Source organism: Miscanthus floridulus, chromosome 6 (assembly GCF_019320115.1).
Source record: "Miscanthus floridulus cultivar M001 chromosome 6, ASM1932011v1, whole genome shotgun sequence".
Lineage (NCBI taxonomy): Eukaryota > Viridiplantae > Streptophyta > Magnoliopsida > Poales > Poaceae > Miscanthus > Miscanthus floridulus.
This window is the reverse complement of record NC_089585.1, coordinates 137852318-137879116: the sequence shown is the minus strand read 5'-3', so window position 1 is coordinate 137879116 and position 26799 is coordinate 137852318. Positions and strand designations below refer to the sequence as shown.

At 42.1% G+C, this 26799-nt stretch overlaps 1 protein-coding gene and 1 long non-coding RNA gene across 2 annotated transcripts; both read right to left on the bottom strand.

Moving 5' to 3' along the window:
• Positions 1 to 4913: 4913 nt before the first annotated feature.
• On the bottom strand, positions 4914 to 6942 carry LOC136461328 (uncharacterized). The gene is made up of 2 exons (XM_066460669.1): positions 6129 to 6942; positions 4914 to 5440 (listed from the first exon to the last, which is right to left on the bottom strand). The coding sequence occupies exons 1-2, from the start codon at positions 6940 to 6942 to the stop codon at positions 4914 to 4916; spliced, it is 1341 nt and encodes a 446-aa protein (XP_066316766.1).
• Positions 6943 to 7102: 160 nt separating this feature from the next.
• Positions 7103 to 24098, bottom strand: LOC136459826 (uncharacterized). Its single transcript, XR_010760275.1, has 3 exons — positions 24047 to 24098; positions 7205 to 7283; positions 7103 to 7121 (listed from the first exon to the last, which is right to left on the bottom strand). It is a non-coding gene; the product is annotated as an uncharacterized lncRNA (long non-coding RNA).
• Positions 24099 to 26799: the final 2701 nt, after the last annotated feature.

Here is a 26799-nt window from a genome sequence, read left to right as displayed (position 1 = left end):
TTTTCATCAAGAAAGGGAGGATGATAAGGACATGAGCTCCATGCATACGACCATGCTTGGAGATAGAGGACGAGGAGATCAGCGAGGGTGTCCTAACCGAGAAGGAGGCCCAAAGCTCATTCGGTTTGAGTCACCAAGGTGGAGGCCCAAATCAAGTTCGAGCCCATCTCGGGTTACAGGACCAGTCTGTCATAAAACTAGTCATACGGGCGCGTCCGGGCTCCATTTCGATGATCCACATATGGATGGAAATCTAATTAGATAATGAAGCCAAAGCAAGTGGTCTCACATCAAAAGTACTTCGGAATCAACGGGAATCGTCGAAACAAGTCAGCGTCCAGAATCTGCCAGGGTGCTGCGACACCGTCTTTTGGTCCGTTGGACCGTGTATCGTGTTTGCCCCATTAGGGGCACATCTAGAGGGGTGACACCCAAGACTATATTATACCACCGTCACCCTCATTAGGGTTTTGAGTTTTGTTTAGTTCTTGATTTTCTCGTGAAACAGACGTCGTTTTGTTGCAACTGTGCCGCCAAGGCCGCTTGCTGTGAACCAGGGCCTCGCTTCTTGATCTTGTTCACCTGTGGCAATTAGTCCTTTCGAATAAAGACTTGAACTCCTTCTCGTTATCATAAGCCTCATATTTATTTGTAATTTTAGATTGCGTTCATCCTGTTCTTGCTTGTGTTCTCGATTCGCTTGCAGGAAAGCCTTCTCGGCGAGGTCAATCACATTCGCGTGGTTGATAACCAATGGAGCAGTGGTGTAATGGTTGCGACGGTCCAAATCAGTCTTGGTTCGAAGCCTAGATCATGAACGTCAAGTCTCCACCAATCAACGCTATCGTACCTATCGGAAGATCGGGCCTTATCTACATCATGGCCAGTACTCTACACCGGGCGAGCCTCACCAGAATGGAGGAGCTGAAAGATGCAACCGTACCTTAATGGACATGGTGAGAAGTATGATAAGTTACTCTACTCTACTGATAAGTTTATGGATGGAGGCGTTAAAAATCGCCATTCATATTCTTAATCGAGTGCCAAGCAAGTCAATGCCCAAAACACCATATGAGTTGTGGACAGGAAAGGAACCCTCACTTAACTATTTACATGTGTGGGGCTGTCCAGCTGAGGCTAAAGTCTTTAACCCAAATATAGGAAAGCTAGACTCCAAGACAGTCAGTTGCCATTTCATTGGCTATCTAGAAAAATCAAAATGTTATCGCTTCTATTGTCCTGACGGACATACAAAATTTATAGAAATGAGACACGCTGTGTTCTTGGAGGATGATATGGTCAAGGGGAGCATGGTAGTGTGAGAAATTAACCTAGAGGAGAAGCGGGTACATGTGCCTACTCTGATGGTTCAGGAGCCATTCTTCACGCTACCTATTGTTGCTGCACCAATAGTGCAAGACACTGTAGTAACAACACCTGTTGTTAGTTCTCCCGTGGCGACAATGAATGAACATGAGGAATCTATCCTTTAGGATCCTATAGAACCCATTGTCACGCATGAGGAAGAGCAACAACAGCCTCATATAGAACAAGCATCAACTAATGAGGCCCCTAGAAGGTCTCAAAGAGTCAGGAAACCAGCCATTTCTGATGACTATGAAGTCTATAAATATGAAGAATCTCAAATGGAGGGATGATCCCACCTCATTTGAAGAAGCCATGAGAAGCGCTCACTCATCAAAGTGGCTTGAAGCCATGCAAGATGAAATGAGATCAATGAATACCAATAGTGTTTGGGACTTAGAAACAATTCCTAAAGGAGCCAAGATAGTAGGCTGTAAATAGGTCTACAAAACTAAATATGACTCCAAAGGGAATGTAGAAAGATTTAAAGCGTGACTTGTGGCGAAAGGCTTCACGCAAAGAGAAGGAATAGATTACAATAAGATATTTTCTCCAGTCTTATGTAAGGATTATTTTAGAATTATAATGGCACTTGTAGCACATTACGATTTAGAATTACATCAGATGGATGTAAAGACGGCATTCCTAAATGGGGATTTGGAGGAAAATATTTACATGGCACAACCAAAAGGTTTTGTTGTAGAAGGAAAAGAACATATGGGATGTCGCCTAAAGAAATCCATTTATGGATTAAAACAAGCATCAAGACAGTGGTATTCAAAGTTTGATAGTACAATAAGAAAGTTTGGGTTTTAAGAAAATGTAGAGGACAATTGTGTTTATACAAGGTTCAAGAATGGGAAATACATTTTCATAATCTTGTATGTAGATGACATCTTACTCGCTAGTAGTGATGTTAATCTACTACTAGAAACGAAGAAGTTCTTGTCCTTGAATTTTGATATGAGGGATCTCGGTGAAGCTTCGTTCGTTCTAGGAATAGAGATTCACCGAGATAGAACAAAGGGGGTTTTAGGATTATCACAAAAGGCATACTTAGAAAAGGTTCTAAAGAAATAAAGTATGCAAAATTATAAGCCTTCACCTACTTCCATAGTCAAGGACGATAGATTTGGAGAATTCCAATGTCCCAGGAACCAATATGAGATCAATCAAATGAAAGCGGTTCCATATGCTTCAGCTGTTGGAAGTTTACAGTATGCTCAAGTGTGTACACGCCCTGACTTAGCGTTTGTTACCGGGTTACTTGGCAGATATCAGAGTAATCTAAGAATAGAACACTAGAGACCGGTAAAGAAAGTTTTGCGTTACTTGCAAGGCACAAAGGGCCTCATGCTAACGTACAGAAGATCTGATTCCTTACACATAGAGGGGTATATAGATTCAGATGAAGCGGGAGATGATAGAAAGTTCACGTCAGGATATATATTTACTCTCGCAGGAGGAGCTATATCGTGGAAAAGTTCTGTTTACACCAAAATTTGGAGAAGAATGCGGGAATTCGAAGGTTTCCAAGATTGTGCTAATCAAAGAATCGATTGCATAAGGATTAATATCAGCTGATTCAGATACGACTCTAGAATCGAATCTCTTTGGATGACATCAGCAGATAGCGATGATGAGCTACGGTTGGCGCTAGGAAACTACGTATTGGACTCTACAAAAATGGAAAGATTAGGGTCCAAGTTATCTTAAATTAGGAATGTTTTCTTCTATGTCGAAGATTGTAATGAGTCGTGCTCGAGTAGGATTCATGTTTAGGCTCCGGGTATAAATATTGGACCCCGGCTATTGTAAGAAGACACAATCAATCAAATACAAGTTACTTACAAGCTCCGGCCACCCCTTAGGAGTAGGAGTAGAGTAGATCTCGATGAGTTCTTCAGCGAGCAGGGCTGCATCGGTCCGGTCGACCTCTGGCTTGTCTATAAATACCGTCATGGTTTATACTTCTATTCGTACGGCTGCATCGATCCGGTCGACCTCCACTGCGACTCTGGTATAAGCTAGTTATCGACTCTTGTTTAGTTCAAGTACTGCTGTATCGATCCGGTCGACCTCCACTGCTCGAACTAGATTAAGGTTAAGTTATCGGCTCTATCTAAGGGTGGCATCCTTCGGATAGATTCATTAAGTTACCGATATTGCTTATCGCTTTTATTATTTATTTAATTACAGCAATATCACTTCACCCGATTGGGATTAATCTAGATCAGCCTTATATATTGTTTAATCCATCGTTTAGTAATCTAAACTGATCTAATCTGTACTTTAAACGATGAGTTATGTTTTATCGACTATTTTATGTCAATCTTGATCGTGCATAGTGTGTGGTTAAGGCATGTTTGGTCTTGAATAGATCTATTGGCTAAGGAGAACCGTTTCATGGCCCATTATCACGACCTGTGTGATTCTGCCTCACACCCCATTGTTAGCACCGTGGAGTGGATATCGTTATTTAGTAGATCTGTTCCCGACATGGCATGACTTTAACTGTGCGCTATGCCTGAATTGGTTGTTTTAGCCAATATCGAGTGTTTTCACATATGCAGTTCACGTCACGAGACCGTTGAAGTAAAGATAGGTTGAAAGATGTGTTAGCCCCATGATCTTATTATTATATTATAGCCTGCATGATTCTGCCTTAGGCCCCACTGATATTAGTAATAAGTTAGGGTCGTTAATTTATCGTTGTTTCTACGGCCTGTATGATTCTGCCTCATGCCCCACTGGTCATAACGATAGATGAGATCTAATATGTTCATTAGATTTATCTCTATTAAAGGGTTAAACGATGATGAGCCGCTTCTTTTATATAAAAAGAGGTTTGGTTACTTGCAGTCATTGCAGTGGTGAATCTAGGATTTTGTCTCAGGGTATGCCGCTAAAATTTTTTCATATATAATTCGGTAAATCCATTTCAACAATTCGGTAATAATTGTAAAATTGACAACATGATTCGGTATATATGCACTAAATAACACAATAAGGCTTAAATTCATGGATTAAGTTCAAACCATCCACTAAGTATAGTATAAATAGTTCAAAAGCCATATCAATAATTGAAATAAGGCATAAAAGAGAACCAGAGACTTACAATGCTATTTTTGTGACTATTTTATTCGACGCTTTCGAAGGGACATAAATGTATTGATTATATCATCTTCATCAACTTCAAAGAAAATATCCCGCTCAATGAAAGTGACTAGACAGTCATGCAGAAGACTATCTCCCATCTTTTTTCTTAACTTTGTTTTCACAAAAACCATTGCAGAAAATACCCTTTCAACACTTGCCGTTGCCACAGGTAGAAGCAATACCAATTTGAGGAGCTCATAAACCATATCGTATAATTTGTGCCTCTTTGTTTCAACAAGCTTAACTAAGAGATCAACAATATTGTCTAGACCTTTGAAGCTATCATCATGTCTCATGTCATCAATATAATTATCTAGCTGCAACTCAAGTTTGAGCAAATTATTATTTGAGAACTCCTTTGGGTAGAACTCAGCTAGTCTACATAGCTTCTATGCATCAAAAGAAACAAATGACTTGGAAGGACTGAAGGCCGACATACAAGACAACAACTCCATATTAATCTCATCAAACCGATTATCAAGTTCTTGACTTATTTGATCAATGACACCAATATATATTTCTCTTCTAAAGTGGTCATCATTGGTTTGCTTTTGGGCACGAGCTTTCCTTGCTGATTTTCCATAAGGAACATAATCACCATCCATAGCAGGAACTTCAACACCATGTTTATCGCAAAATGAAGTGACATTCTCAAGAAAATTATCCCAACCATCAGACCTCAATTTTTGCATTCTTTTCTTTGCCACATTAACCAGTGATATTGCATTAAGAATATCTTGGTCCCTTCTTTGCAAACACTCAGATAACTCATTTGTATATCCAAGAATAATATATATTAAGTGTGCAAAGAAAACAAACTCAAAGTTCTCAAACGCTCCGGTCACAAAATGTATTTTGGTCCAATCATCCTTATATGCAGGATCATCCCCAAGATCAACCAGTACATCATGGATTGCTTCATACATAGTAATGATGCTGCATACAGTTTTGTAATGAGATCCCCATCGAGTATCTCTAGGCCTAGGCAATCACATCTCTTGATGTAATCCAATTCCAGATTCAATTTCACCACAGTCAAGTGCTTTCTTGACATTCTCAAGCCTAGCATTTCTAAGCATGTCATGACGCTTATAGGAAACTCCAACAATATTCAACAAGATAGATATTTGATCAAAAAAAAGTCTTGCAATCAGTATTTCCCTTGGCAACAGCAACAAGAACCAATTGGAGTTGATGAGCAAAACAATGAATATAATAAGCAGAAAGTGATTCTTGCATGATCAATGTTTTCAACCCTTTAATATCTCCTTTCATGTTGCTAGCCCCATCATATCCTTGACCACGGATTTGAGTCATAGTCAAGCCATGACTAACAAGTAAAGCTTCAATTGCATTCTTAAGTGATAAAGAGGTAGTATCATCTATATGAACAACTCCAATAAAATGCTCACATGGCCTTCCCAATTTATCAACATAACGCAAGCAAAGAGCTAGTTGTTCTTTATGTGATATATCACTAGACTCATCAGCTAAAATTGCATAGGGCTCATCACCAAGTTCTTCAATTATTTTCTTTCTAGTTTCTAGGGCACAACAATGAATAATTTGCTTTTGTATGTCTGGGCTAGTTAAGGTACAGTTACCTGGAGCATTGTCCAAAACATACTTCTTCACTTCTTCACTATTTCCAGCAAGAAATTTCAAAAGTTCAATGAAGTTCCCTCTGTTGCTAGATTCTTCACTTTCATCATGTCCACGAAACGCCAACCCTTGATGCAAAAGAAACTTGATACATCTAAGTGAATAAGTCAATCTTTTCTTATAAAGATGAAGATCCTCGTCACTCCACTTCTCAATATTATAATCAATTGCTACCTTGGGATTTGTAAAGCCAATGTATCTCTCTTGAGCTGCAATATGTGCCTTAGAACCCATATGTTTGCGAAGTGCTTTCTCTCCTATATTCCAATTCTTCCAGCCATCAACAGTAAATGTGTCTGACCCAGTACCCTTCTTGAACAAATAGCATATGAAGCAAAACACAGCATCCTTTTTAATACTATACTCAAGCCAATCATTATTATACATCCAACAATAGTTGAATCCCCGATCCCTATCTGAAATCTTTCTTTTTGGGAAATCATGTGCAAAAGGTTTGAATGGACCTTTAATAATATATGCTCTTCGAATTGCATCTTTATCATTAACAGGATATTTTAGAATAGGATGTCTTTCACCTGGATCATGTAGAAGGTGATTGGTGTCATAAACTCGTGGCAGTGAAGACGGTTGTGGCGGTGGCATAGGATTTACAATTTCCTCAACTACTCTCTCATGAATCTGCTCTTCCACCACAGGTTCAATCGGATCAGGATTAGAAGTAGCAGTAGCTGCTGCAGCCTTCTTCTTTGCTGCATGCTTCTGAAAAAGAGATGCAATGTCCCCGTTTCTCTTCATAACTGCATAAATATTACAAAGAACACAATGTCAAATAATTAAATAAATTGTGCTTGCACGATTGAACTCTCAGATGCGATTATGGATCACTCACATGATATGAGTACTGAACAAAAGATCAATCAAGATCGACTCTGATGTTGAGAAAAATCCTCCACCTCGCCGCGTGATAGATGATTCTATAATTTTAGCGCTAAGCAATTAGCAATTAAAGTACACATGAATTTTTTTAAAAAGCCAAAGAACAAAGATTGAATCTCACCAGAACAATTGTGATCACAAATTCACTTAGATACCGCTAGTGGCCAAACAGGACACGAGGTGGGAGGTTCTCTTCGTAACTACACGAATATTAGAAAAACACGATGCTAAATAATGAAGCAATCTATTATTGTAATATTAGCAAATAACACAAGAGATTAGATCAGGGAAACTGAGAAAGTATTGCGTAGTCGTACTCACCGCGTCTTTATGACTCTGCCGTCATGGTGTCTGGCGGCGCCAGCGCAGTGACCGTGTCTCTCGCTCCGCCCGTCCGTGACTGCCTATCGAGATTAGATTAGGGAAAACCAAAAAGTTACGCTTACGCCTAACTGCGCCATGCTCTTTGTGGTCCGTCATGAATTTCTTCAGCCGCTCGCGCTCACCATGGGCCGTCCGATCATCACCCAGTTAAGCTTGTTGAAGCTCGTGGATCCCTGATGACGTATCGTTGATGACATGCCCGATCGTCACCCAGTTACTGCGCCATGCATATGAAGCTGGAAGCCCATGGGAAAATTGGTCCTGCCTATCTTAGAAGTTAGAACATGCCTAGTTCTTGGACGGGCCAATAGCCCAGGCAAGCCGAACCAACGCTTGGTCCATTGCGGATTGGTTAGAGTCATTGATTACTCGATTGTTACTGTGCCGTAGGTTACTTGATTGTTACTGTGCCGCAGGGTATGCCAGTGCATACCTGGCATACCCTATGCCTCCACCACTGAGTCATTGGCTTAGCATAAATTGATTATTGTTGACATCCTATTGCCATTGACTAATATTTGTTTAAATAACGATATTCATCTTGAATGATAACCGATTTTTCTTCCACAACCCCATGAGCTTTAACTGATTTATTCTTATGAGTATGCTAGAATCGACTATTTAGTCGATCTCCTTCCACATCGGCTCTCAGAGCCGTACATTCGGGGCTGTCTGGCAACACCGGCATGTTCCGCCTTAAATTACTGATTAGCTTTCTCTCCTTGTCAATTGTAGAGTTAAATTGACTGGCATGTCTCGGGAGGAGTGCATAGGATTGATAATCCCTGCGTTGAAGCTAGCTGGATCTCCAGCTCAATCGAGCGGATCCTTCTGGCTTGCTCGTGTGTCTCGGCATGGGACGAAATTTTGTGCCGACAAGTTCCAAGCAGATCATCACTACATCGTCTATGATGTATTTAAAGTTTGTAGCGTGTTATGAGGCCACGGGCAGGTAAATTGGTTGAAGAAATTTATGCCCGGGTTGAAAGTGGTAGACGACATACATAAGCCACTCAAGTTGTACTGCGATAATAATCCAGCAGTATGTTATGCTCAGAACAATAAGTGGTGCTGCCAAACACATTGACATAAAGTATTATATTGTGAAAGACAAAGTCTGGGATCATATAATTAGTCTTGAGTACATAAGTACAGAAAAGATGCTCGTGGATCCGCTTACAAAAGGCTTACCACCCAACGTGTTCAGAGAACACTTAGCCGACATGGGTTTAAGGGAAAGCCTATGATTCCTGGACAATAAGGGCCTAGTTAAGAATATGTTTCAAAATAGAGAGGTGTGTTGTAGCTGTTAATCCAATGGTTTTAACTGTTGTGACGAGGCACGCTCTATGCGCTAATCTATGATGGAATGGGAAAAAGAGAAAATGATTTTAAGTTTAAGTCATAAGGCCGAGGCTCACGTCATGAGGTTCACCATGAGCCGCCACACCCACCGACAAACACAATCCGATCTAGTGAGGGGCGCAACCAGCGATGGGAAGCTCCACTGCCGTCTTCACCGCCGCCTTTGCGCCACCACTACACTACGACTGACCTCAACACCATCACCGTGACACCGCCGACCCGGACCGCTTCACTTTCGCCATGGCTACGTCGAGCTCTTCCTCCAAGCCCACGGATGGTCATTGACATCTCACCCCCCTTTCTCTCTCTCTAGATCATGTTATTGGAAGTTCTATCCCGTATGTAAGGATGTACCTGCTAGATCTATGTCTAGGTGATCCACTATCTCTATCAGGCCCATGCGCGAGGATGGGGTCAATTAGCTACTCTACTCTGTGGCGGCGGCGATGGCGGTCTCACTGGGGCAGCAGCAGCAAGCGGTGAACCTGAGCGAGATGGTGTCGACGAACATGGCTGACCCACTGGTCATAACGATAGATGAGATCTAATAGGTTCATTAGATTTATCTCTATTAAAGGGTTAAATGATGATGAGCTGCTTCTTTTATATAAAAAGGGATTCGATTACTTGCAGTCATTGGCTTAGCATAAACTGATTATTGTTGACATCCTATTGCCATTGACTAATATTTGTTTAAATAACGATATTCATCCTGAATGATAACCGATTTTTCTTCCACAACCCTATGAGCTTTAACTGATTCATTCTTATGAGTATGCTGGAATCGACTATTTAGTCGATCTCCTTCCACATCGGCTCTCAGAGCCACGCATTCAAGACTGTCTGGCAACACCGGCATGTTCCGCCTTAAATTATTGATTAGTTTTCTCTCCTTGTCAATTATAGGGTCAAATTGACTGGCACATCTCAGGAGGAGTGTGCAGGATCGATAATCCCTGCGTTGAAGCTAGGCGGATCTCCAGCTCCATCGAGTGGAGCCTTCTGGCTTGCTCATGTGCCTCGACACAGGACGAAATTTCATGCTGACACACATTCTAGCACGCCTGGTGGGACCCCACAATCGTCATGGCAGTTTACAACAACAACGACATCCTTATGGTACATTACGAAGACTTACCTGATGGAGATAAGGATGTCATCGACAAAGCTATAGAAGAATTTTAGAACAAGTGTTTGTTGTCCTACACCAAACACGTGACAATACAATTGTTCAGAAATATTCACTACCTAGAGTTCTGTTGCATGGGCAGATAGATGCAGATGAGACTGAAGACATGCATTTCTTTACAGAAGCTATAAACAAGTCTATTCATGATGCCATATCAAACCATAATGAAATTTTCTTGAACACATTCCATAACACCATGGAAGAGGTGTTTTATGGGTTTCCAGTTGATTAGGTTGGACTGGCTTATAACAACATTCCACATCTGTTGACTCAAGGGACATATCAAACTAGTACTAGCCATCAAGAAGCAGCACTAGCTGGTAATAATGATGTCCAGGCAGTTCAGAGTTCATCTAAACAAGCTCAAGGTGTTACTACAAATCAGATATAGTATAATCCTAGATCATCGATGCAACATGTGCAACAGTCGACGGGGCAAGGTCAGAACTAGGTGGTTAATTTTGGCACATCAGGCCACATACCATCGTTGGCTCAAAAAATAGCACCATCAATTCAAAGGATCCATAGAAATATAGATCCTAATGTCTGTAACCAGAGACTTCAAGCAGCAAACCAGCAAAGGACCCAGCAGATAGAGATTCCACAGGGGTATCATTATAGCACAAATTATAACACCCTTCACATGATTCTGAATCCAGGGTATCAAGGCACACGGGATTTCAATCCATAGATGGGTCACCAAGTGTAGAGAAATCTAAATTCACATGCTGATGAGTTGTTGCTAAAGGTGACTGAGATAATGAAGAATTAGTTTGGTCTAAAGCCAAAAGGGCTGACCTTCTCGTACAAATACCCATATCCAGAATGGTATGATTTGGTCGCTCTTCCAATAAATTACAGGCTCTCAGAGTTTGCTAAGTTCACTGGCCAAGACAGCACAAGTATAATAGAACATATCAGTCGGTTTCTTACACAGTTGGGCGAAGCATCCGTTGAAGAGGTCCATCGAGTTCGTTTCTTCTCCTTGTCCTTATCAGGGCCATCCTTCACTTGGTTTTCATCACTGCTAGTCAACTCCATTGCCAATTGGGCTGACCTAGAAAAGAAATTTCATATATATTTTTATACTAGGACTGGAGAAAAGAAGATACCGATTTGACAACTATAAGGTAGAAAACTAATGAATTGGGCACTGAGTTTCTTCAGAAGTTCCGAGAGACTAGAAATTTATGCTTCTCATTAAACTTGGCTGATGATTAGCTAGCTGCTTTGGCCGTTCAAGGGATGCTGCCAACATGGAAAGAAAACTGTTGGGCAAGAATTTAACAACTTGGGTCAATTGGCTCAATGAGTGGCGACGCTCAATAGCCAATTCTAGAGTATGCGTAGAGATACCCAATTCCAGAAGAGTACCACAGTGGCCGAAACTTATAATCCATATTCAGTCGATGACGGCTATGAAGATGAAGAAGAAGAGGTTGTCATGGCTGAATGGAATTAGGGCAAAAAGATAGTAATGGTGCCAAATCTTTGGGGGAAGAGGAGTCGAGGAGAGCTATGACTTTGACGTCACAAAATCAGACAAGCTCTTCAATTTCTTGCTTGAGAAGGGACATATCAAATTGCCCGATAATCATGTTATGTTGCCCCCTGATCAGTTGAAGAATAAAAAGTTCTGCAAGTTCCATAACACTACTTCTCATTCCACTAATGAATGTAGAATTTTTTAGCAGCATATACAGAGGGCTATTCAGCAAGGAAGACTCAAATTTGATACGACTCGGAAAATAAAAGTTGATGATAATCCTTTCCTAGGAGATCAAGATGTGGTCGATGCTAGGCTACTCAAAGGAAAGACTAAGGTCCTGACATCAACCAAATCAAGAGAAGCTAGAATAGTTGATCCAAAGATATAAATATCGGCTGACGAGTACAGAGAAATTAGAAGACGTCGCGACAAGCAAAAGAGCCGATATGAGCAGGGAGAAACATCAAAAGATGAGGCGACAAAGCTGCGGGTTACATCTCGAATTCTGTTGAATAAATGGCAGCGGCAGAAGGAAAATGATCATCAATGTTGGTTAGGAGAGCAAGAATACCAGCATCAATAGGAAAAAGAGAGGTATGAAAGAAAGCAAGCTGAATCACATTATAATTGTCCTTTCTTCAGACATTACTGGAATGAAGTTTGAAGTTGCCTACCAGGAATAAGTGTCCAATGTGCAGTTATTAGTATTGGGAGTTTAGGCAATCTCAAGCCAACCGTCGGTCTATCCATGCTCAAGATGCATATCATCATAATAACTTGGATCGATGCTTAAAAAATGGACGTATTCATAACTGGCTTGGAAAGAGAGTTGTTGATCAAAACTAGGCTGATTATGAAGAAGAAGGCAACGAGAGAGAATATGTTTGGCAGGAAGGCCAATGGTGTCTAGGAGGTTTGACAAGAAGCCAGAAGAGAAGGGTGCAACGCCTAAGGAATAGAGAGTTGGAACAGGCTTAGGCATCCAATAAACCTCAAGTATGGCGTGCTAAGCAAACAGCCGATAGAAGAAAATGATCGGCCAATATTCAAATGGTTTTTCTGTGGCCATCAGAGTTCAGAGCTTTGGCAGATCAAGAAATTTATTCAAATTTCGATGAATCAGAGTATGAGGAGATAGTTGTCAAGTTGACAGTTATACAGCAAGCAATATTTGATAAACCAGTCAAGCATCGGCACTTAAAAGCTTTATATGTGAAAGGTTTTGTTGATGGGAAGCCGATGAACAAAATGTTGGTGGACGAAGGTGCTTCTGTCAATCTCATGCCATACACCACTTTTCATAAACTTGGCAAGGGACTAGGAGATCTGATTGAGACCGACATGATGCTTAAGGACTTTGCGGGTAATGCGTCTAAGACCCGGGGGGCAATGAATGTTGAACTAACAATCGGGAGTAAGACTCTGCTCACCACATTCTTTGTCATCGATGGAAAAGTGTCATACAGTTTGCTCCTTGGTCGTGATTGGATTCATGCAAACTGTTATGTACCATCGACCATGCATCAGTGTTTAATTCAATGGCATGGAGATGATGTCGAACTGGTTCGCGCTGACGAGTCTATAAGTATCGCAACAGCCGATCCAGTCTTTTGGGAGCTAGCAGACTTTGAATGTTTTTCTGGCAAGTTATGGGAAGGAGACTTCATTAAAATCAGTAATGAAAGCCAACAGCCGATGCAAGCAGTCGGCTCTAAGAGTTTGTTTTAGTAAATAGTCACGGCTTCACGTCGGTCATTGGATTAAGGAAGAATAAGCATTGGTCCTAGAGATAGGCTTAGGCCGACATATGTGAATGCTAAGTCGAATCATATGTGCTATTCAGAGTTGATAGATCTAGTAAAGGAAGTTTTGTTTCACTTAATGAGATGCTTGGCCTGGATCAATCAATCGTTTAACCTTTGGTCTAAAAAGTTCTGGTGCAACCTATCAATAGCGATCGATGAAAAATATTTAAAGGGATGTTACCCTAGCATTTGATCAACACTTGATAGCCGATTCGTTTAGTCATCGGCTCTAATAGCCGGTACCGGGAGGTATCGCCTCTAGTTCAAAAAATAAAGATCTTCGAATATATAAAAGCTGATATGATATGTATTGCCTCCAGAGCAAAAACAAAAACCAAGACATTCATGAGACATACAGGGGCATTGCACTGATATACATTCAAGAAAGAACGGAAGGTTTCATTCATTAGTTTGCCCTAGATACAAGCTAATCGAAGACCTTGTTCACCACATCTTGAGCAGATGTGATGTCCACAATGGCTTCCGCCGCGACGACAAACTCCTCAAGCAAATCCTCATGCTCCTCGGGGCCATCGCCCATCAAGAAGCCAGTCTCTATGGTGTGGAGCTCATACCCGGTCTAGACTTGCACCGCGATCAACGCCACCGACGCGCCATGACAAACGCCATGGAGGGCAATCTCCTGAACGTGGGCCGTAATGTCTTGGAGGCGAGCATTGATGAGGAGACCCCGAGCATTGACGGCATCCACAGCCATGTTCGCCGCCAGTTAGAGGGATTCCAACTGCACTATCAGGGCTGATGATCATAGAAAAGAAGAACTATCAAGATAAAGATAGTCGAAATCAGAATAGAAGCGTTCATGGAACTCATCTTACCCGCCACCTTGGCGGCAGACTCAGCCAACAGTGCTTGAACGGCACTGGCCTCTTCCTTGGCCGCATGAAGGGTAGCTTGAGAGACCCCGAGGCAGATCTTGAGCTAACCATTTTCTCGAGTCGCCTCAGCAAAGCGGATCTGAGCCGCCCTCCACTCTTGAAGAAAACACCAGGTGTCATCACCGTTGTAGGAGTCAGAAGAATCTGACGACGAGGCCGACACAGAAGATGCAGCGTCAAAGGGCTCGCTGGCCCTAGGAAGAGGACAGAGACTGTCATTCAAAATGAATCTATAGACAAATCAGAACAATTCACCGTCACAAGCAGAAGATGTCGATCTCACCTCATGCGTCGGAGGCGCTGATTCACTAGCATATTCTCCTCCAGGGCCTCCTCCGCCGCACACTTGCCACGGTTGTCCTCGTCGGCCATGAAGTTGATCGGATCTACAAGAAGGGAGGAAGGCCGCTACAAAGTTCTACGAGGGCAGAGGAGTGCAAAGGAATAGGAGCGGTTGCAAGTGTAGATGTGTTCAAGGCCGAAACCCTCGGCTGGTATTTGAAGCCATGGAGCGAAGAGGTGGATGCCTCGAGAAGTGCAAAGGGCAACCGCAATTAATGGAAGGTGAAGCGCCGCCTCACTATGCCGAAGAGAATATAGCATTGGGCGACTGAGGGTAGAAAATCAAAGGGTTCTCTTAATAAAGGCCATGTTTTCATACCTAAATGGGATTAAGATCGGGAGTCTAGAATCGGCTATTTTCATATCGGCTCTTTAGCCGAAATAGAGAAAACACAGTGAGACAACAAAAAGTATGGTTGTCACTGGTTCTACACAAAACATAGTTGATACACGAATTACAAGTCCAGAATATCCTGGATCACTTTCAACACTTCTAGCCGGATAGCATCAACGTCTGCGATCTATTGTTTGTCTTCTTCGGCTGATCTAGGAATGCTCTCAAGGCTACTTCAGATGGCTCTGCCTTCTCTGACTTTGGCTAGCAGATCTTGTTTCTTTTGTTGAATGGCATCAGGTATTTGAGCCAGGATGGACTTATTATGATCAATGACAACCTTCATGTTTTCTAGCTCCTTCTCAAGTTCTGCACACCTGGCTTCCAGTTGAGATAATTCTGGGTCAATACTGAGTGAGGAGTTCTTCAAGTGATCAATCAAATGTTGTCGACATAGAATTTTTGTCTCTGTGCCGAGGACACATGCAGCAAGCTGGAAGGGTCCGCTCGATGGAGCAGATCTGCCTAGCTTCAGCGCAAGGGTGGTCGATCCTGCGCAATCCTCCCGAGACGTGCCAGTCAATTTGACCCTGCAATTGACAAGGAGAGAAAGCTCATTAGTAATTAAGGGCGGAACGTGCCGGTGTTGCTAGATAGTCCCGAATGTGTGGCTCTGAGAGCCGATATGAGAGGAGATTGACTAAATAGTCGATTCTAGCATATTCATAAGAATAAATCGATTAAAGCTCATGGGGTTGTATAAGAAGAATCAGTTGTCATTCAGGATAAATATTATTTAAGCGAATATTAATCAATGGTAATAAGATATCAATGATGATCGGTTTGTACTGAGCCAATGATTATAAGTAACTGAACTTCTTTTTATATAAAGAAACAATTCAACATCACTTGACCATTTAATAAAGATAAATCTAATGAACATGTTAGATCTTATATATCGCCATGACCAGTGGGGCATGAGGCAGAATCATGCAAGCCATAGAAACAACAATAGACTCGACGACCCTAACTCATTACTAATATCAGTGGGGCATGAGGCAGAATCATGCAGGCCATAATACAATAATAAGATCATGGGGCTAACATATCTTTCAACTTATCTCTACTTCAATGATCTCGTAATGTGAACTGTTCGTGAAAGCATTCGATATCGGCTAAACAGTCGATTCAGGCATAGCGCACAGTTAAGGTCATGCCCTCTCAGGAATAGGTCTACCAACTAATGATCCCCACTCCATGGTGCCAACAGTGGGGTGAGAGACAGAATCCCATAGGTCGTGATGACGGGCCATGGAACGGTTTTCATTAACTAATAGATCTACTCAAGATCGGACATGCCTTAACCGCACGCCATGCACGATTAAGATTGACGCAAAACAGCCGATAAAAACATAACTCATCGCTTAAGATGTAGATTAGATTAATTTTAGATTAGCAAACGATGAGTTAAACAAGATATAAGGCCAATCCAGATCAATCTCAATCGGGCAGAGTGATATTGTTGTAATTAGATAAACAATGAAAGCAATAAGCAATATCGGTAACTTAATGAATCTACCAAAGACTGTCATACTAAGGTAGACCCGATAACTTGACCTTGATCTAATTCAAGCAGTGGAGTGTGAGGTAGAATCACATAGGCCATACTTAAATTAGACAAGAGTCGATAACTAGCCTATACCAGAGTCGCAGTGGGGGTCGACCGGATCGATGCAGCCATACGAACAGAGGTATAAACCATGATGGTACTTATAGACAAGTAGTGGAGGTCGACTGGATCGATGCAGCTGTACTCGCTGAAGAACTCGTCGAGATCTACTCTACTCCTACTCCTAAGGGGTGGCTAGAGCCAAAAAAAAGTAATTGACTTGTATTTGATTAATTATTATTTTTACAATAGCCGGGGTTTGGTATTTATACCCAGGGCCTAAAATGAACCTTACTCGAGTATGACTCAATACAATCTTTAGCATAATGAAAACATTCCTAATTTAAGATAACTTAGACTCTAATCTTTCCCTTTTTTAGAGTCCAGCATGTCTCGTCCCAGCGCTGATCGTAGCCCCTGTCGTTATCTGCTGGCGCTATCTGAAGAAAGCCGATTCTAGTGCTGCGTTTGAATCAACTAGCTCCGATCTCCATGCAGCTGATTCCTTGATGACATGATTTTTGGGAGCTTCCAAATCCCTGCAACTCTTCTTTCCAAATTCTGGTGTAAACAACTGTGTCAGTTCTTTAGCCTCTTGCCTATTGGAGTTCCCCTTGGCCAACAAAGTTTCACGATCGAACAGATTCCTGTGAGCCTATTTCACCCTTTGGACCTGATCTTCAAAAATGGATAGAGGGGATAAAACTCTTGAGAGAGCTAGAGATGAATTACCCTTAATGGCCAAAAAGGCTCTATGCGTTGAATCAGTGTCTTGGACCAAATCGGCTATATTCTTCTCAAACATTGACAGAACATCTCTTAGCTGACTTTTGGTCTCTTCTGACAAAACTTCCTTGGAAGAGGTGGACGACGATCTGATTTCATCCTCATCAAGATACTCCTCAAGATTGAAAGAGTAACTTAGGGCTGGAAGATTGAGTGCCTGTGTATAAGGGAGTCTTGATTAGGAGGTTTAGATCAGTTTATAACAAATAGATGGCAAAGAGGATACAGTACCTTCTATCTGAAAAGAAGGAACAACTGATGATGCACCAATAGCATCTGGTTCAATTGGCTCTAAGCTTTTGACATTGGTATCTGCAATGTCAAGGAAAATTTTAGTTCATAATTATTGCAGAAGAATAAAAGGGACATATAACTTTCTTACCATCAGTTGCATGCTGAGCTGGGGAATTAACAGTCTGAGTGTCGACAGCAACAGGATCACCCTCGACGCTGATAGGATCATTAAGTGGACTATCAGGCTCCTGCTCTTGCGTTGGTGTTTCCTCAGGAAGTATCTAGCATGGTAAGAAATAGGTGAAGGATGGAAACTGAGTAGATCAAAAAAGTTAAAGAAAATGCTCTGACAAGCATCAAGGATAAAACTCACATTTTCTACTGTTATGGAAGCATTGGTTATTTCAACCGAAATCGGCTCCTTTCAAGGATCAGCCGATGGGGGTTCTGTTGGTGCTGAGTCAAACGCCTAGGATAGCAGTCCCACACCGAGAGCAGGTTGGGATGCAATGCTCGGTAACTGTGAAGGAACAGGGCCAGCAATTGAATATCATTGTGGGATGGAAATGAATTGTTTACCTAAGCAACTGATGATCTCATCCTATGGAGCCTCTTCCTAGTAGTGGTTTTCTGGGTTGTCCCTTGAGCCACCTTGCGCTTTGAAGAATGATATGTTACAATAGTGGAGGCAACATGAGTTTTCATCAATTTTTTCAGTGAAGGCGCAACCGATCCCATTCTTGAAACTGGGCACGGTGATTGGTAATCTATAGGTCGCCCCTTCCTATCTAACCTTGGAGGATCAAATTCAGCATCCTAAAAAGGTCAATTAGAACAGTTGGCAGAGGAATTCATCGAGCAGTTTTCTTAAAAAGAAATGGTAAGTTACCTCTCTGTCAGAAGCAAATTCCCCATCTAGAGCTATACACAAAGGGTGAACCAACCCACAAAAAAGATGAGAGTGCCATTCTTGCCACCAGGAGTCAAAGAGAGGGGAAGAGAAGCTGACTCTAATCTAGTCATGCAAGCAAAGGGAAGGAAGGTCTGACCCTAGTTGGAAAACTCTAGAGGCTTTCAGTACTTTACTAATATCCTCTCCAAAAGAGGGGTTGTAGAATTCATAGGTTGGAAGGTTGCCTGGGAGGAAGGAGCCTATGGCCATTTTGCCATGACCATGACGAAATTTGGCTAGAAGGACGAAGGGCTTGATAAAGGAATTGAAGATTGCAGCCGCCGTCTCATCCGAGCAACCTGATTCAAATCAGAATTTGAATGAAATGATCAACTCATTGTTTTCATCCTCATCATATGACAGCCAAGTTAGGATGTCTGCATCAAACCCTCTATAAAACTTTTTGAAAAGATGGCCAATGTTAATATCGATTGTTATGGCCGATGTAGCCTCACCATAGCTTGAACACTGATGTGTTCTTCCTTTTTTGCCTCTATATTCCCCATCAAAGTTGGAGGAAGGGAAACTTAGGTTTCTGAGATCAAGCCTTACAATCTTGTGCATGTATAGGTTAAGCCATAGTTGTATCAACCACTAGGGGCCACTGATAGCATGCACTAGTTCATTCTTCAATAATTGGGTAGATACCTGGTACATCAGATGATAAGCGGCTCCTAACAAATACTTTCCGAGAGGGATGTCCTTGCCTATTGCCAGATGCTCGGCTATGAGTTTATGGTTGTAAGTCGGGCCACAAGATGACCCACAGAAGATGAATCTCTCAAGCCACATGTTCAGAAAGGCTACATATTCCCTTTCACTAACATTTGATTCGTCTTCAATATGGTTCAGAATGTAACTGGCCCATCCTGTGCAGTCTGATATCTTGGCTAATTTTTTGGAACCAGTGCTCAAGTATTCATAAGGCTGCATTAATCTAGTTATTCTAAGGTTAGTCAACACGTAAACATCGGCCAGGGTAATGGTCATCGGGCCATGACCAAAAACGAAAGCGTCCAGGGCATTGGACCAGAAATAAGACGCAGAAATCAAGAGTGAATCATTCATCTCCATCTCGGACAACGAGAGTGTCAAACATTGATTCAAATCATACACCTCTCAATCTCCGTCCTTTTTCTCGGATACTCTACGGAACAAATCTCTCCACCACTTGGGCATTTTAGGTTAGTTTCTGAAGGGGGATTTGATAGTCCAGGAGGACAAATCTACCATAGATTGTTTGAAAGGGACTTGGTTGGTCTCTTGGTGGATAAAATCGGATGGGTCAGAGTCACCCATAGTCCCAAGGAACAAGACATTGGAAGCAACAGCCGACGAAATCAAGACTTCGTTCCTCATTTCCAAGAAATCGGATGAAATAAATTTAAGAAGAAAGGAAATATAGGGTAGTAGCCGGTACTTGGGGAATAGAAGCTTGGAGGCATACCTCAAGGATGTGGTCGCTAGTCACCATTGCAACCGAAATAGATTTGAATCCGACAAAGATCACTTGAATAACGACTTTATAGATCAGAGGATTTGCTAGGGTTTGAGGCTTTGGTGATGACGGCGTCGGCTGTTAAAGTTGGCTCGAGAAAGAAGGAGAAAGCAAACAGGCCGAGTGAATTAGAAGAGATACTATTGGGATGTTATATAAGACTTGAGCCAGGAAGTCAGGAGTCATGCGTATATCTCGGGATAGAGCAGTTGCGGCGTGGTAAAACAATAAATTGGAATTTTGGAATAAAACCATTTTATCCCAAAATTGGGGGGCATGTGTTTACACCAAAATTTGGAGAAGAACGTGGGAATTCAAAGGCTTCCAAGATTGTGCCAATCAAGGAATCAATTGAATAAGAATCGATATCAATTGATTCAGATATGACTCTAGAATCGTATCTCTTTGGATGACGTCAGCAGATAGCGATGATGAGCTATGGTTGGTGCCAGGAAACTACATATCAGACTCAACAAAAAGAGAAAGATTAGGGTCCAAGTTATCTTAGAAATGTTTTCTTCTATGTCGAAGATTGTAATGAGTCGTGCTCGAGTAGGATTCATATTTAGGCTCCGGGTATAAATATTGAACCTTGACTATTGTAAGAAGACACAATCAATCAAATACAAGTTACTTACAAGCTCCGGCCACCCCTTAGGAGTAGGAGTAGAGTAGATCTCGGTGAGTTCTTCAGCGAGCAGGGCTGCATCGGTCCAGTCGACCTCTGGCTTGTCTGTAAGTACCGTCATGGTTTATACTTCTGTTCGTACGGCTGCATCGATCCGGTCGACCTCCACTACGACTCTGGTATAAGCTAGTTATCGACTCTTGTTTAGTTCAAGTATGGCTGCATCGATCCGGTCGACCTCCACTGCTCGAACTAGATTTAGGTTAAGTTATCGGCTCTATCTAAGGGTGGCGTCCTTCGGATAGATTCATTAAGTCACCGATATTGCTTATCGCTTTCATTATTTATTTAATTACAGCAATATCACTTCACCCGATTGGGATTAATCTAGATCGGCCTTATATCATGTTTAATCCATTGTTTATTAATCTAAACTGATCTAATCTGTACTTTAAATGATGAGTTATGTTTTATCAGCTGTTTTATGTCAATCTTGATCGTGCATAGTGTGTGGTTAAGGTATGTTTGGTCTTGAATATATCTATTGGCTAAGGAGAACCGTTTCATGGCCCGTTATCATGGCCTGTGTGATTCTGCCTCACACCCCACTGTTAGCACCGTGGAGTGGAGATCGTTATTTAGTAGATCTGTTCTTGACAGGGCATGACTTTAACTGTGCGCTATGCCTGAATCGGTTGTTTTAGACGATATCGAGTGTTTTCACATATGCAGTTCACGTCATGAGACCGTTGAAGTAAAGATAGGTTGAAAGATGTGTTAGTCCTATGATCTTATTATTGTATTACGGCTTGCATGATTCTGCCTTAGGCCCCACTGATATTAGTAATAAGTTAGGGTCGTTAATTTATCGCTGTTTCTACGGCCTGCATGATTCTGTCTCATGCCCCACTGGTCATAACGATAGATGAGATCTAATATGTTCATTAGATTTATCTTTATTAAAGGGTTAAATGATGATGAGCTGCTTCTTTTATATAAAAAGAGATTTGGTTACTTACAGTCATTGGCTTAGCATAAATTAATTATTGTTGATATCCTATTGCCATTGACTAATATTTGTTTAAATAACGATATTCATCCTGAATGATAACCGATTTTTCTTCCATAACCCCATGAGCTTTAACTGATTTATTCTTATGAGTATGCTAGAATCGACTATTTAGTCGATCTCCTTCCACATCGGCTCTCAGAGCCATACATTCAGGACTATCTAGCAACACCGGCATGTTCCACCTTAAATTACTGATTAGCTTTCTCTCCTTATCAATTGTAGAGTCAAATTGACTGGCATGTCTCGAGAGGAGTGCACAGGATCGATAATCCCTGCGTTGAAGCTAGTCGGATCTCCAGCTCAATCGAGCGGACCCTTCTGGCTTTCTCGTGTGTCTCGACACGGGACGAAATTTCGTGTCGACAAGTTCCAAGCAGATCGTCACTGCATTGTCTATGATGTATGAAAAGTTTGTAGCGTGTTATGAGGCCACGGGCAGGTAAATTAGTTGAAGAAATTTATGCCCGGGTTGAAAGTGGTAGACGACATACATAAGCCACTCAAGTTGTACTGCGATAATAATCCAGCAGTATGTTATGCTCAGAACAATAAGTCAAGTGGTGCTGCCAAACACATTGACATAAAGTATTATGTTGTGAAAGATAAAGTCTGGGATCATATAATTAGTCTTGAGTACATAAGTACAGAAAAGATGCTCGCGGGTCCACTTACAAAAGGCTTACCACCCAACGTGTTCAGAGAACACTTAGTCGGCATGGGTTTAAGGGAAAGCCTGTGATTCCTAGACAATAAGGGCCTAGTTGAGAATCTGTTTCAAAACAGAGAGGTGTCTTGTAGCTATTAATCCAATGGTTTTAACTGTTGTGACGAGGCACGCTCTATGTGCTAATCTGTGATGGAATGGGAAAAAGAGAAAAGGATTTTAAGTTTAAGTCATAAGGCCGAGGCTCACGTCATGAGGTTCACCGTGAGCCACCACACCCACTGACAAACACAATCAGATCTAGTGAGGGGCACAACCAGCGATGGGAAGCTCCACTGCCGTCTTCACCGCCGCCTCTACGCCACCACTGCACTACGACTGACCTCAACATCGTCACCGCGACACCGCCGACCCAGACCACATCACTTTCACCATGGCTACGTCGAGCTCTTCCTCCAAGCCCACGGATGGTCGGTGACATCTCACATCCCTTTCTCTCTCTCTAGATCATGTTCTAGGAACTTCTATCCCATATGTAAGGTTGTACCCGCTAGATCTATGTCTAGGTGATCCACTATCTCTATCAGGCCCATGCGCGAGGATGGGGTCAACCGGCTACTCTACTCTGTGGCGGCGGCGATGGCGGTCTCGCCGGGGCAGCAGCAGCAAGCGGTCAACCTGAGCGAGATGGTGTCGGCGAACGTGGTCGACGCGTCTATGCACGCCATCATCGGCGACAACTTCAGGGACACGGACCGACACACATTCTTGCACCTGCTAGAGCGCCGCCTCTAGAACGTGCCTCCGCAGAGCCAGCCAGACCTCTTCCCCGTCCTTGCGCTTGGCGATGCTCATCGGCTCGAGGCTGGGGTTCATCGACACCATCATCCAAGACATCTCGATGCCCGTGCTCCCCTTCTCCGCCGAGATCTCAGCGCGAGAGGAGACTACGCCAACGGTCAGGGCGCCAAGGCTGGTACACGTGCCAGGGTGCTAGCAGCTCTTCGCGTGCGAGGTCACCGCGATGGTGGCGGCACAGGCGGTCGGCGGCGATGCTGCGTACGACTGTCTGGGAGCTTCATCAAAGGGGAGAAAGAACCCGACAGGTCCAATTTACCCATAACCAAAAAATAAAAAATAAACCTAGCCCCACATGTTTTTGTACTTACCCCACCTAATTTTGGTATTATCCCCACCTATTTAGTACCTTAGGTACTTTTACATTGATATCTCCTATTTTTTCACCGTCCGATCTCGTCGAATGGATGGCTCGTGTTTTTTACGATCATTGTAAAATTTCTCAAAAATAGAACCTCTGTTTATCAGGTATTTAACCGTCCCTGGAAAAGTATTTCTAGGGACAGCCGCCTCAAGCATCAGGTACAATATGCCACCGATGCAATTCAGGATGTGAGTGAACCTTGAGGTGAGGAATCGCCTCAACTCGTCAACAAAAGAAAAAAAAAATAAAAAGAAAAGTAGTACTACCTTTTTTTTTAAAAAAAAAGAAGGAAACATCGTGGACAAGAGCAAGAAGAGAACAGTCAAACGCCACAAAGAAAACGTTCAGATTAAAGAAAACACTAGTCCATCACGCGCGCCCTCACGCGCGCCGGCAAGGTAGGAAAAGAGATAAAGGGGATTTTTTGGCACCTGATTCACTGCATTGATTGAATGGGGAGCGGAGAAATCCAGCCATGCAGCTGACGGATCCGGCCAAGGATGAATCACAGGCAGCGCAAAAAAAAATGTAAATGACAGATCGTATAGAATAATAGAATTTGATGTAATTTTCTACTTATGCAGAATTAAATAATATCAGGGTCAGAGTAGGACATTCATGGTAGCTGTTCAATATTAAAGCCAATCAATAATGGTTTTATGTACCTTGGTAAAACTCCTTAAGACATTCTTCGTTTCCAATTGCAGCATACTTCAGTGGGAATCGTTCTGGATGGGCCATTGCTGCTCTAATAGAATCCCACGCTGACTCCTCACTTCCCATTGCAAACTCAAGGCCGTCCAAAGCATCCTATATCAGGAAAAACAAACTCATGAAATAGAGCATGTAATAATTAAAATCATCAAGAAATGCACAGTACATGTGGTCGTCATTCAGATTCTTGAAAAAAATTAGTCTTTATACCTTTTTCCTTTGAAAAGATCATTGAGGCTACCGGAACTGAGCTCGCTGATCAAAAGACTCCAGATTCCAGAGATAAAAATGAGCTACATTGGTTTAAAACCTATACAAAATCCAGGAAAAAAGCAGAAGACAATGATCGATGATATTCCAACACAGAAGGAGAAATTTTCTATGTTAAATCATGCAAACAACAAAAGATTATATATACCTTAACGAAAGGTTCAATCATATCAAGTCCATCATTGTTGCTGATACGTAAATTCAAGAGAAAAATCCGAACTTAATGGGTATGATGATGATGATTAAACATAAAACAAAAAGGGTTTTTCCTGTCAAATCATAAACACTGTCAAATCACAAACACCACCTACCAGCAGTGAAGACCCAAACTTGGAGAGCCCCCAGGTCTTCAGCAAGCTGTTGTGAACAGTTCAGAACACAGATATGATCAGCTAGGCTGAAACCGAAAGAAGCAAAATCAGATGACATCAATCAAATTTTACCAGTAGAAACTCACAAAAGGCAAGGCCATCATCGGTCCAGTAATTCCAAATGTCGCCATAGTGCCCAGGCCTTTCTTCCCATGGACCAATAGTTTCCTTCCATCTGAAAGCATTTGTTAACTAGTTGCCTTCAACAAAACAACCACCTACAACAGTTGTATGCAATCTAGTAAATTATCACAAATATATCTGCACACCTATCAATATATCATATACATACAAACATCAATTACTTGATTTTAATTAAGAAAACACATCTCATTACGAGGAAATCTCACGAATCGTGGTTTTAAATCCAAAAGCATGGTTATAAGTTCTGTGTGGAAACCATGTCCCTGCATGAATAAAGAAGAATCATTGTTAAATACGCAGATAAACTTATGCACAAGCATATAAGCATGGCTGTATGGTAGGACGATATCAAATTCACTTATGTACGCATTAAATTCATCAAACAAACCAAAGCAGTAAAGTTAGCTATAAACGACAGTTAGCTGGCTGCTGTAGTTTTAAATGTGGCTACAAACTTTGTAAACGTGTTTTGGTTTAGAGACCAGGATTGCATTGGCAAACAAAGTTGTTTTACTGCATGTATGCTTTAAATTTTATACCTTTTTTGTCTCAGCTTGATTTCTATTTCTCATACCATAGAGAACAAAAGTTATACTATACCTTGTATGTGTCTGCAGGCATGAGTGATACCTGATCAAACGATACAGTGCCTTCCTTGCTAGCTGTTATTCGAAGGCCTGAAGTTCTATTCGTGCCTTTAGCAACCAATTTTTGCTCCAGTTTTGTCCAATTTGATGTGCCAGAAACTCTACAACAGGGCAATACTATCAGTTACTATGAATAGCAGAAATATTTTGTGCTGCCTAAATACCAAGAGAAAATATACTAACGCTATCGTACCTGAAGCCAGGGTCTGTAACCCATCAGAGCTTGTCAATTGAACTGTCAGCTCTGATGGTTGTGTTGACCTGACACACATGACAAGATGGTAGGCCTTTCCACCTTCTATGTTCTGTAAGTTGGAATGGTAACATTACAGAGAAGGGAATTTTGGAAAAGGTAGGAAAAGAGAACATGTACTGAATATATACCAAACATCAGAACTTGAAAGGTATGACCACCAAAAGGATCAGAAGAAAATGCATGGAGCTCAAACTTGTTAGGAACGTAGATTCGTACCTTTGTGTAACCCGTAGAAGTGGGAAGGCTCCTCACCTTCTCTGTTTAGCGCATCGGCAAGCGTAGACGCCGATGTCGTCGGTGCAGTAGGCGTCTAACGCCGTGGAGACGATCACCAACGGCCCGGTGAAGATCCAGTGACGCTGTGGTGACCGTAGTGGTACTGCCTTGGTCCGGTGGTGGCCCTGCAGAGGTGCGACGGCGGTGGTGGAGCACATCCCGTCGCTAGCAGCACTCTTTAGGATCGGTTTAGGGTATTCTCTGTAGGTGGGTGGCGGCTCCGTTCAATCTCGTAACCCGAGCCAGTTCTCCACTCCTCTATATATATGTGCTGTGCGACAGGGGCCCACCAACCAGTTAGGGTTGGGCTCCCCCGATCAAGGAGCATAGGCAAGGGCCATTGGCCTATTGGTGAAGATCAACTAACATTCACCTCCTTGATCTCATTCGATCTTTCACTTTCATATCATTTACTTTTGTTCATTCCATTACAGATTAGCTTATAGAGCATGTCTCATCGTCACGATCCATTGCCGATAGACTTAACAGCTACAACTCACTACTCT

Bases quoted from the DNA above. Each gene is read 5' to 3' on its own strand.
- LOC136461328 (XM_066460669.1), bottom strand. From the start codon at position 6,942: ATGAAGAGAAACGGGGACATTGCATCTCTTTTTCAGAAGCATGCAGCA. The intron at 5,441-6,128 runs GTAACTGTACCT...CTATGTATGAAG, and splicing joins TGTTTTGGACAATGCTCCAG to CAATCCATGATGTACTGGTT.